General features: G+C 41.1%; 1 protein-coding gene across 2 annotated transcripts in view; it reads right to left on the bottom strand.

Moving 5' to 3' along the window:
• Positions 1–13,263, bottom strand: part of LOC133662896 (zinc finger protein 710-like) — a 35,587-nt gene that overhangs the window by 10,873 nt on the left and 11,451 nt on the right. For both annotated transcript variants that reach the window (XM_062067082.1, XM_062067091.1), the window contains exon 2: positions 3,332–4,906. In XM_062067082.1, the coding sequence (XP_061923066.1) occupies positions 3,332–4,906 (1,575 nt within the window). The remainder of the gene's footprint in view (positions 1–3,331; positions 4,907–13,263) is intronic.

Genomic DNA, 13,263 nt, shown 5'->3' with positions numbered 1-13,263 from the left:
TTATAAATCACACCTCTCACCTGGATAGTAGAACGTTGTTGCCATAAACCGAGAAGTTAGTTAACTTTGACATTCAATTTAGACCCGGAGATGGCAAGAAAGACAGTAAAAAAATACACTAAGTTTGCTGCCACCTTTTTTTTGTTTTTACCTCGGGTGAATTGTGATTAATTCTTCATCTAAACGGGAAGATATGAACATTCCATGAGTCTGCATCCCAGTGAGAGCAGATATTTTACAGCAAGTGTTTATTATGTTCATAGTTTGTATTTCTTGTTTAGTACTTAGCATTACTGCTACATGATGCTTAGCGTTTCACTGCTGCATCTGTTTAGCACACAGCTTCTAAAACTTGAAGCTCATCCTCCTTACATTGAGGCTCGAAAATATAAGGTTCTGGATCATCATTAGTCCCAAAGTAGTCTTTGATAGCTCTCATTAAGTCTGCCATGATTAGTAGTGTTGTTGTTGAAGAGAAAAGCGAACGTTGTAATGCGTCTGTAAAATAATACACGGCCCGTATGCTTAAATATTACATGTTATTATAAATGTTCCTGTTACTAGATGCCATATATATTTACAGCATGTATAAAAAAACGTTGAGCACCGTGTAATCGGGATTGAGCGACTCTGATTGTTAGCTGAGTTTTGCTAGCGTTTATTTAGGAGTTAGAATGTGTTCTTGTCTTACATAATGAGGAATGATAGGCAAAATCTCCCCCCCACCCCAAAAAAGTACAGTTGTCCTTTAAAGTTTAAGAACCTTTTGAAAGTGTACCGTCAATTGAAGTTTTAACCATCCCAAAAAACCCAAACCATCATTTCGTTTGACGTTGCCAAATCCTGTGAGACTTCAGCAAATCTCGTAACATTTCAATTTGGAAAGCGACCAAAATTTTGAATGCAAAATGAGCCTGAAACCATCGTCCTGCATAATGTGCAAAAATACACCTGTAAAGTTGGATCTAAAGATTGAACTCTATGTAAAGTCATCCCTTGCTACATCACGCTTCGAATGTCATGGCTTCACTACATTGCAGAAGTCTTTTTTTTTTTTTTAAAGCATATTGCAGATAGATACTTCATTCATTTCGGAGAAAAAAATCACATTTCCAGCAGCTTTACAAGGGTAGCAAGATTTCGGAAAAAGGTACTAAAAATGGCTGTTTATATGGCTTAAATTAAGTGTTAAATTAATTATATTTATGAATTACAGTTAAAAATGCAACAATAAACAGTATTAATGATAACCGCAGTAAACCTCCCGATGGTGAGTATCGTTTTTAAATTAAAATGATCGTAAAACTGTTTGATAACTGCACTTTAATAAACTCACAGACTAACTGGCACCACCTCACCAGCTTATATGCCAACATGAAAACAAGAGACATTAACGTCTTTTCCCATTAGGAAACAACATAGCCCAATCTGAACTTGTAGAAACACAGTACTGTCTGAGCAACTCAAATATTCAATTGCGCACATTAAATATAAAAGTTGTGTTCACTTAGTACAGAGTGATCGTTCTATACTCAGAGGAATACGAGACAGGTGTTTTTACGGTGCGTTCAAGGTTCTCTGAACCGAGTAGAATTCCGCAACGCCTGCCAGAAATAATAATAGATTTTATTTGTGAGGCACTTTTCATTTATAAACATCTTAAAGTGCTACTGTACAAACAAATATTTAAAACAATAAAAGTGTATCCATTAAAACAGATAAAATACTAAGACTAAAACACTATCAGTGAAGCATAAGAAATACAAAACACGCAAAATAGTGTTTTTAACAATTTGTCTAAGTCAGGGGTCGGCAACCTTTACCACTCAAAGAGCCATTTTGACAAGTTTCACAAATTAAAGAAAACAATGGGAGCCACAAAACTCTTTTGAAAATCTAAAATGAATTAACACTGCATACAAAGCTTTTTTTGCTGTGTACTATGTTTTAACCAGGGGTCTCAGACACACGCTCCGGCCCGCACCTTAATATAAAAATGTAATGTCAGTGCGGCCCGCGAGTTTTAAATGAGTGGCACATGACAACGTCTTACTTGCCAAACCTCCCAATTTTTCCGGGAGACTCCCGAATTTCAGGACTTGATGGCACTGCTTTTGACGCCCTCTACAGCCTGTTCAAACAGCGTACCTGCTCGGCCACATGTTGAATTCAGCTTCTGCTTAAATACGTAAGCGACAGCAAGGCATACTTGGTCAACAGCCACACAGCTTACACTGACGTGGCCGTATGAAACAACTTTAATACTGTTACGTTACAAATATGCGCCACACTGTGAACCCACACCTAAAAAGAATGACAAACACATTTCTGGAGAACATCCGCACTGTAACACAACATAAACACAACAAAACAAATACCCAGAATCCCATGCAGCCCTAACTCTTCCGGTCTACATTGTACACATTCAACAATACCGCAATAATAATGATAACGATGATAATTTTTGTCATGATAATCTTGATATGAAATTTTCATATTGTTACATTGTCTGTTAGAATCATCATGTGGGGATCAACAAATAATATTCAAGCATGACTTCTGTTTTTGGGTTAAGGGCGATCCCTACTAAACACAACACGGCGCTATCTATTTTTGCCACAACAATCTCAACTTCACAACTTTTTAGCAAAACAACTTTTTGATTTAATTCATTTTAAACCTCTGCCTCACATCTCCACATTGGTGAGGCTTTGACTTGAGCGAAATCTAACAAGACAGCTGGACATTCAGCGCCGTACCTCAGGCTAACAGACTGCTATCAGCTATTATCTGCTGCCCCGGCCAAAGTGGAGATGAACTCTTTTGAGGCACTTCAACTTTAACATCAATAACACAGCTTTGGCTTGATCAACGCAGAATGTCAGCGCAGACACACAATGCTGACATAGAATGCTAACATCATAGCTAAATATCGTAGCTGTGAGTGTCAAGTTGACCAAGTTTTTGCAGAACAACACATGTCGGTGGTTTCACTCATGGAAGGGTAGTTTTAACTTAGGGAAACTTGGAGGATCCTCCGGGCTACCGGTAAGTACTGTACTATAATCTAATCGTGAAACGATTAAGGTGACTATATGGATGTTTCAGGGCTTTAATATTGTTAAAAACTGTATGTGTTAACAATTTTATCTATGAAAATATTTGATCTATTATAAAAAATCCTACTTCGCAAAAATGTGTTGTCTCGTCCGTGTCCAGGCCAAAATAACCCCAAAAAACTAAGGACAACTCTAAATCCCCAGTAAAACATTTGAAAAGTTAATGTTCCACTCCAGTCCTGCAGGTGGCAGTAAAGCTCTGAGATAGTTACCTTGTGTGTGAGCGAGTGCTGACGTAGATGGTGCAGTTGCACAAACTCCAATCCGCACTGCGAGCAGGTGTAAGGTCTGGGGCTCTGATGCTTCAGCAGGTGGTTCTGGAGCTGACTGCGGTATGCGAAGGACTTGTTGCACTCAGTGCACTGGAAGGTGTGAGGGCCCTGGTGGCTGACCTGATGACGCTTGAGGTGGGCGTACGTGGGGAACTCCAGGCCGCACTGCGAGCACACGTGGCAGCGGCCGCGCTCGTGCTTGACCTCGTGCGCCCGCAGCTCGCTGGGGTAGGCGAAGCCGCGGCGGCAGAAGCGGCAGCTGTAGGGCTTGACGTCGGTGTGCTGCAGCATGTGGCGCTTCAGGTGGCTGGTCTGCGTGAAGCCCTTCTTACACACGGTGCACTTGTGTGGCCGGGTGCCCTGGTGGGTGAGCAGGTGGGTCTGGAGGTGGCTGGGCTGCTTGAACAACTTGCCGCAGTGGGGGCACGCGTGCGGTTTGATTCCGTTGTGGCCCAGAATATGCGTGACCAGGTTGTACTTGGACGTGTAAGACTTGTCGCACATTCGACACTTCCAGCGCTTAAGACCATCCCCCACGTCCACGCAGTAGGACTCGTCAATCTGGATGTTGATGTCGAGTCTGTCCACCCTGCGGCCGCCGTGTCTTCTAGGGGGCTGCGGCTGCTGAGGCTGCTGCTGGTGCTGCTGCTGCCCAACCCCGCTCCCATCCGTCCACATCATGTTCTGGTTACTGTCTTCGTACTCAGTCCCCATGGCGATTTCCCCCGAATCGTAGCTGCCAACTTCGCTGGTTTGGAAGTAGCTGCTGATGGCTTCATCTTGTTGGCTCGGCTTCATCATATTGTTCCCCTGGTGATCAACTTCCGCCTCATCCTCTCGGACACTTCGACCATGACCCCCAAGGGGGCGCTGGCCCTGCAGTCCCCTGTGCTCCCCTCCTCTGTGGGGCACCTGAGTAGGAGGCGGGTGGACGTGCGTGTTGGCTTGCTGCTGGTTGGAGGCCTCACGCTCACATTCTGCACAGTTCTTGTTGGTCCCTCGTAGGGTGGCCGGGTCCACTTGAATTAAACCCCCTCTGGGAGCCATATTGTTAAGCATATGAACACAGGAGCTCATACCAGAGTTCACCACTTCCCCTTTGATGTGACACACGGTCCCATCAACTGCTTGAGGCCTGTGACGCTCAGGCAACACCATCTTCACATCGGGATGCTGAGGAGCGCCCTGCTGCCACCTCCTCTGGCTGCAGCTGGGTTGCATCTGTCCGTCTTCAGTTAAGTTGTCTCCGAGGTAATCTCCGTTGGCGCCTATGAGCTGGTCCGCGTACTCGTAGTCCACTCCGTCTACTGGCGGTGCGGGAGACTCTTTTGATTCGCCGGTGTAGAAGCCGTTGGGTGCGATGGTAGCGCCGAAGACTTCATTCTGGGAGATGAGACCTAGCACGGCGGCCTGGGCCAAGGACAGCACGACGACTGGATCTGTTTGTGTGCCTGTGTCCACCAGCCTGGCCATTACCTTGGGCTCACATCTACCCAGGCGCCGGCTCGCCTCCTCCTGCAGACACAAAAGACAAAGAGGCATGTACTTCAGTAAATGTAGAGCACGATTAGTACAAATCCGTAACATTTTGTAAAAATGTTGATCAATTAAGCAGAATCATCAAAAAAAACTGCGCAGGAGCTAAGAAACAAGCAGTCAAGCACTCAGAGTGGACTCAGTCAGACTTTCATAATGTAACAATTTTCCACACCAACAAAACAAGAAGAAGGCACCCAAAAGCCCAGTTAGGCTCCACTTTTCAAAATAGCTTGATGCTAATGTATAATGGATTTACCATAGACATGCTAATGATTAGCATTACCAATTTTACATGACGATTTCAACACTTCCAAATTTGGTCATTAAAACTTCAACTAAGATGCACGTTACAATCAAACAGCTAGTGTGTAATAAGTACAATACTTACAGTTTAAACACTTTATGGCTCAACCAAAGAAAAAACTGTCACATTCAACCTAATGACTACTTCCTGGCTAAGGCAACACACTGTAGACTACTGCCATCTAATGTTTAATTGGAACTGCCAGCAAAATCTCCTATATTTTACAGTAAAGTACTTGCAAATGAGACACACAAGTGTAAGAAATCAAGACAACAAATGGCCAGAACAGCTCAGCTTTTAATTAACATTTATTAACACATTTGGACACACCAAATTACTGAAAATTGGAAATTGATAATGGTACTCAACATTAACAGCTACCAGGAATTGATACTGTATTGATTAAAATGTAAAAGGTACCCATCACAATCAGTGAAACAGTTGTTATTAAATTGATATTAATGAAAAAGTTTTTTGTTTGCAAATTTTTTTCTCTGAAATATATTCATGGTCATTTTGCACCTTCATTAATGGCTTCCTGCTTGGCACGTGTACCAGCTACTAAAGTTCATGGAGATGACTTATTCTGTAATCTTTCTGTAACATGTAACCCAGTGACGGAGTGGGATTAAAACACAATAAGAGACTAGAAGAAGGAATGGAGAGAAGAAGAAATGATGGAGGAAGTAGACAGAAAAAGAAGGAATGGTAGAGCGGAAGAGAGTTGAGAAGAAAAAAGGGGGAGGGGAAGAGAAGAAGATGAACGTCAGGCTACAGGAGGAAGAAAGATATGTGGAAACAGTGAGAATGAAAATGACAAAAAAACAGCTACAGGAAGAAATAACTAAACAAACATCAACAGTGTGTCAGCAACCATGTAAAAAATAGCCGCAGCAAACTAATAATTAGCACCATGGCCAGTAAACTCACCACACTCCTCTTGCTGTGAGGCTTCAGGTGCTTTAAGGACCTCATCCTTCAGAGCTGAGTGCCGAATAAGGCGAGGCTCGCTCTCCTATATATACGCTGGGAATGGAGGGAGGCGGGGCTATGAGTCTGATCCTATTTCAGCTCAAATAAATGTGTCTGGGGCATTATTTATTGTCCTAATGCCTTAAAAATAAATTGAATCCTTCTATCTGTTTATTCTCTTTCTATTGCTTCCCGAGGCATCCGAGCATCCATCATGCATCAGAGGAGAGAAAGAGTGCAGACTGTAGCACGAATGAGAGAGCAAGAGATGCTTGGTGAATGAGTGACAGGTGGATGAGCGAATGAAGGATGGCAGAGAGAGAGAGACAGAGACGGAGAGAGAAGCAGGGGAAGAATACTGGAGGAAAACATTGAGAGGTAGTGGTGGGTGGGCTGAGTGGAGAAGAATTAGATGATAAGGGCTAAAGATGAAGACTTTATACTGGCATTACACATAAAACTGAGACAGCACTAACTGTGGTCTAAGCAAGTTTATCCCATCTCTAAGCCACACAGGAAAATACTGTACATACGACAAACAGCTCAATTTTTGTTTCATCTGACCACAGAACTTTTCTCCAGAAGGTCTTATCTTTGTCCGTGTGATCAGCAGCAAACTTTAGACAAGCCTTAACGTGTCGCTTCTGGAGCAAGGGCTTCCTTTTTGCATGGTAGCCAAACAGCTACATTTTTGTTTCATCTGACATCACATGGACAAAGATAAGACCTTCTGGAGGAAAGTTCTGTGGTCAGATGAAACAAAAATAGAGCTATTTGGACACAATAACCAGCAATCTTTGGAGGAAAAAAATGTGAGGCCTTTAATCCCAGGAACACCACACCTACCGTCAAGCATGGTGGTGGTAGTATTATGCTCTGGGCCTGTTTTGCTGCAAATGGGACTGGTGCTTTACAGAGAGTAAACGGGACAATGAAAAAGGAGGATTACCTCCAATTTCTTCAGGACAACCTAAAATCATCAGCCCGGAGGTTGGGTCTTGGTCGCAGTTGGGTGTTGACACAGGACAATGACCCCAAACACACGTCAAAATTGGTAAAGGGGTGGCTAAATCAGGCTAGAATTAAGGTTTTAGAATGGCCTTCCTAAAGTCCTGACTTTGGACAATGCTGAAGAAACAAGTACATGTCAGAAAACCAACAAATTTAGCTGAACTACACCAATTTTGTCAAGAGGAGTGGTCAAAAATTCAACCAGAAGCTTGTGGATGGCTACCAAAAGCACCTCATTGCAGTGAAACTTGCCAAGGGACATGTAACCAAATATTAACATTGCGGTATGTATACTTTCGACCCAGCAGAGTTGGTCACATTTTCAGTAGACCCATAACAAATTCATAAAAGAACCAAACTTCATTAATGTTTTTGTGACCAACAAGTGTGTACTCCAATCACTCTATCACAAAAAAATAAGAGTTGTAGAAATGATTGGAAACTCATGACAGCCATTACATAATGTTCTTTACAAGTGTATGTAAAGTTTTGACCACCACTGTATAACAAAAACATAAAATATTAAATATATACCGTTCTTAATGCACTCTATTGTTGCTGCAACTCAAGTTACATTTTGATATTTTCTTTGTTAAAAAAAAGAAAAGAAACATCCATCCATCCATCCATTTTCTACCGACAATATGCAAATTAATGCACTCACTAAGTGGCTCAAGAAGATCTCAACATAAATACTTGAAAAAAGACATCTCAGTAAGATTTTGTTTAAAAATTAACAAAAGTGGGCAGGAGCTTTAGACTGAATCTCAACATGTTTGGGAGACTTGTTCACAGCTTGTCAACAAGAACATTTTGGAGTGGTTGAAGTGTGCATTTGATGAGTTTTGATTAATTTACTGCCTCAATTGTAACTTACTCTTAGTATTAAAGTAGAACAACACTATTATGCCTGAGCCTCTGTTCGTCATGTCATGTTAGCTAGCTGGTCTTGGCTATCTTAGCATTCTACATTTTCTTAAGTAAAAAGTTAGTTCTTGTGTCAGTCAGTACGTTTCAATGCACTAAATTAGTCTGATTTCTCTTATAATTTGGTTTCTTCTATTTTCACACCTACATGTGAAGTTCCGATTTCCATGTTTCATCTCTAATGCGACTGTTGGCCATACGTTGTGTGCCTCTTGTGCACATGAGGGCGATTGTGGTCATTTCAGCTTGTTTAGCTTTATTGGAATGTAATTAGAAGAGAATGCTACATAAAAAGAAATTAGTAACTCTCAAGCTCCAGATCTAACAAATTACTACAATTTACCACTGCTATTTGGTGGTGTTGGTATTGTTTTAATGTGTTTAAATGACACCTGTGGTTACTATGATCATTAGAGACATACAAAATGATTGTTATATTGGTGAACTGCTTTGACTATTCACGGTCAATGCAACGCAGTGAGTTATTTTTAATTACGGATTTACATGTCAGTGAAATTGTGTCAACTGTTGTATATGGACGTTTATTCTTACATCACTAAATGTATAAAGTATGAACAACGATGTCGTGGATGATCTGAATGAATGAAATCAATGCTGTTTTAAAGTCATGTGATTTACCCCTATTAATCGCTGAATATGTCATCCACTTGCCTCAGCGTAACATCCCCGACCACAGGAAATACCTAGTATTCTCTGCAGTTTATTGAGGAATTATGGTAATTTTGGCAAGTATTAATTTTAAAATTAACATAGTAAACTTGCTGCCACTAAGGTCTGGTGTGACCACGGTGGATTAAAAGTCAATACAGGTTAGGTGTTTGCATCAAACGTTATTTAGCAGTTGTGAAATTGGTCAAAATATTTTAAAATATATGATATAAAAACCTACCTGTTAAATAAGTGTCAAGATGTACTCAAAGAAGACACTTAAATATGTGTAAAAAACTGGTAGAGAAAAACCTCCAAACAGCCGTATTTTCACACTAAAACTTGTTTGTATACACAATGAAATCAATACAAGTAAAAATATGAGTAAAAAATAATGCGTGAATGTTTTAGGATTGTCCTGATACCAATATTTTGGTACCAGTACCAGTACCAAAATGTATTTTGATACTTTTCAAAATCAAGTGGACCACAAACAAATGTCATTACTAGCTTCATTTTAACAGAAAATCTTACGATACATTGAACATATGTTTCTTATTACACTCAAAAAACAATTTTAGAAGATTAAAATAAAAACTAAAAGTCATAAAAACACTGGGCTTTTCTTATTGCACTCATACAATTGTTAAATATTTTTTAAAACATATATCGTGCCATAATCTAGGATTAGAAAGATAATAGAATAGAAAGCTTTATTGACATTGTATTAAATGCTTCATGGTTTATGTTTGCCACTCTTGGTCTGTGCTTTAACAGAAATAAAATCCTTACTAAATACTAAAAACAATACGGCAAAAAGTACACAGCTAAGACATGTAGCAGGTAAAACACACATTGATAAAAGATCAAACACAACCTGTAGCAATTTGTTACAAAATTCAGTCATTTCACAAGCTTTCTCAAAAACCGTTACCTAATACCTTTACTTCACATAAAAACAGCAACATGTATTGGACAAATTTACTTTTTTACATTGGTTACATGCCTGAGAAGAGGCATTAGTGTTTTTTGCCACTTGTTGAGTGGATGCAAAAACTAAGCAACACCACAATGACAGACAGAGGCTGTTACATGGAGCGGGTCATTGAAGTGCTAAATGTTGAATCAAATATGCATCGATTTCAAACTAATCAACATTGTCTTGCCAATAAAGTTTGTATTATTGTAAATGTCACATGGAGGTGCAGTAAACAACAGGATAGAGAGAACATGGAGAGAAGAGGGGAGAGAAAGAGAGAGAGGCTGCAGAGGACAAAATGGGGGCATAATAGAGGAAGCAAAGAGAAAAAAAGAGAACAGATGATTGCAGGGAATGAACAAGGGATTGAAGGAGAGAGCGAGAGAGAGAGAGAGAGAGAGAGAAAGAGAGAGAGACTGCAGTGGGGGAAGGGAGGATAGATAGGAAGAGAAAAAGGGAGAAAAGATTGGGGAAGAAGGGCTGATAGGGAATGGAGAGCAAAGGGAAGTGAAAAAATGGGTAGAGTGGGGAGGAGAAAGGGGGAGGGGAGGAAAGCCGAAGAGAGAAAAACAGAAAGAGGAAGGAGGGAGAAAAAACGGTAGAGCGAGCAAGGGAGGGATAAAGAGAGCACAAAGCCAAGCCTGAAAAAAACATGGCGGCAGTGAAGGGAAAGGAAGAGAATCTAAAGAACATTGTTTGCACTCCTTTCTTCACACTGATGACATGAACAAGTGTCACCTGTAACACGCACTAAATTAGTCTGATTTCCCGAATAGTTCGTTTTTTTGTATTTTCACACCTGCGTGTAAAGTCCAGGTGTCCATGCAATCTCTCTAATTTGATTATTGGTCATACGCTGTGTGCCTCCCGTACACCGGGGGTGCTTATTTCATTTTAGCGCGGACGAAGGATTTGCTTTTACGGTTGACCTATGACGTCACACTAGGCATTGCGGATCCTTACCACTTGTTTTAACCGATGTCCGCTATAATATTGACGGATTACAAATATTGCGTCTCTAGAGGCTATGCTGATTTTAAATAGCAGACAGCATCAAGAAATGATCTTGGATTGCGCTACGAACATGATGCTTCTACCAAGAATGTATAGGAGCAGATTCAGATCTGATGCAAAGGAATTTTCGGACGCAGAATCATGGAAATCAAACTTCTGAATGTTTCAAGAGTTTATTCAAAAGGTTCTGTCGATTCATGAAAGGAGTTTTAAATCTGCAGGAAAAGATTGTTCGTGCCACGACTGATACTGTTCCAGATGAGGTTTTCTATTATTCTGGACTATCGGTTCCGGTTTCCTGTTTTCCGTGAGTGACTGCTCGCTGTTGCGAAAAAAGCGAAGTATTATCTTTCTATCTGTGTGCTTCTAATTGTTTTACAGCTTTTTTAATTCCTTCCCAAACATACTTGGTAGTCTTATCTAACTTGCAAACCACCCGCTCTCTGTCTCACTGCTCCTCTCTCAGCTAGCTAGCTGCTAAGCTAACGAAGTTTAGCGCGGCGAAGGCGGCGACTGTCTGAAAGAATTTGCACCCACACGTGGCGACCACTTCTCCAAAGACAGTAAGAACTCGACTCGGTGAAAGAACAACGTGAGTATGGCTCCCTGCTCTTCGTACACTGTTCTCATGAATAGCTTGGCCCTACTAGATGACTGCGTCCACCAACTAGAGCGCAGTAATTTCGTAACTTTAGACGCTGTGGACAAACCTGCTAGCGTTAGCTGTAGCGAGCTGACTAGCCCAGTTTGTAGCAGCTTTAAGCGGCCTACAAGCAACGGTGAACCGGTTGAGATGCATAATAGATTTAGACCTTTAGCTAGTCCTATACCCCAATCTACCGGGCACCACTCCTTAGTCATAGGGGACTCCTCACCCGAAACATACAGTTTGGCAAACCAGCCATAATTAAGTGTATTACCGGGGCCAGAGCACCTGACATTGAAGCTAATCTTAGGGAGCTAACTCGCGACAGGCCTAGTAAACACGTACGACAGGCTAATCGCACCACTAGTTACGCAAACATAGTTGTACACGTTGGCTCCAATGACACAAGGGTGAGACAGTCAGAGATTACAAAGAGGAACATAGCTAGAATTTGTAATCTCACTAGAAAGATGTCCAGGCATTGAGTACTTGTCTCTGGCCCCTGCCTGCGAGAGGCAATGATGAGAGGTATAGCAGATTAGTGGCTGGCTTGTTTTTGTAGAGAACAGGGACTAACGTTTATTGATAATTGGCATATGCATAGATGCTATAAGTAGCATCGTTAACCCAACAATGGACTTCTCCCAGTAGCTCCACCCATTCGGCAGATGACTTTATGAATTGCTTTAATAAGAAAATTGAACTCATTAGAAAGGAGATTAAAGACAACGCGTCCCAGTTACAACTAGGTTCTATTAACACAGATACGAATGTATATACAACAGATATTGCCCTCCAAAATAGTCTCTCTCTTTTTGATGAAATAACACTTGAGTAACTCCTGCTACGGACCCCGACTTAAACAAGTTGAAAAACTTATTCGGGTGTTACCATTTAGTGGTCAATTGTATGGAATATGTACTTCACTGTGCAACCTACTAATAAAAGTCTCAATCAATCAATCAATCAATCAAACGTGTAAATGTAACAAAACAAACAACGTGTTTACTTGACCCACTTCCTGGGAAACTTATCAAGGAGCGGTTTGTAATATTAGGACCATCAGTGCTAAATATTATAAACTTATCACTTTCCTCTGGCACTGTTACCCTAGCATTAAAAAAAACGGTTATTCAATCTCTGCTCAAAAGACCTAACCTCGATCCGGACCTCATGGTAAACTACTTGGCCGGTGTCCCACCTTCCCTTTATCTGGAAAATACTCGAAACAATTGTTGCACAGCAGCTAAATGAACACTTAGTGTCTAACAATCCCTGTGAACTCTTTCAGTACGGTTTCAGGGCAAATCACTCTACGGAGACAGCCCTCGCAAAAATTACTAATGATTTATTGCTAACTATGGATGCTGATGAGTCATCCATGTTGCTGCTAGAAAGTTTGATCATATTACGCCTATACTGGCTCACCTGCACTGGCTTCCTGTGCACTTAAGATACGACTTAAAGGTTTTACTACTTACATATAAAATACTAAACGGTCTAGCTCCATCTTTTCTTGCTGATTGTATTGTACCATATGTCTCGGCCAGAAATCTGCGTTCTAGGAACTCCGGCTTATTAGTGATTTCCAGAGCCCCAAAAAAGTCTGCAGGCTTTAGAGCATTTTCTATTCAGGCTTCAGTACTCTGGAATGCCCTCCCGGTAACAGTTAAAGATGCTACCTCAGTAGAAGCATTTAAGTCCCATCTTAAAACTCATTTGTATACTCTAGCCTTTAAATAGACCTCCCTTTTAGATCAGTTGATCTACCATCTCTCTTCTTTTCTGCTCTGCTCCCCTCTCCTGCGTGG

This window comes from Entelurus aequoreus, linkage group LG02, assembly GCF_033978785.1.
Source record: "Entelurus aequoreus isolate RoL-2023_Sb linkage group LG02, RoL_Eaeq_v1.1, whole genome shotgun sequence".
In the NCBI taxonomy this organism is placed as follows: Eukaryota; Metazoa; Chordata; class Actinopteri; order Syngnathiformes; family Syngnathidae; genus Entelurus; species Entelurus aequoreus.
This window is presented reverse-complemented; position numbering and strand designations above follow the sequence as displayed.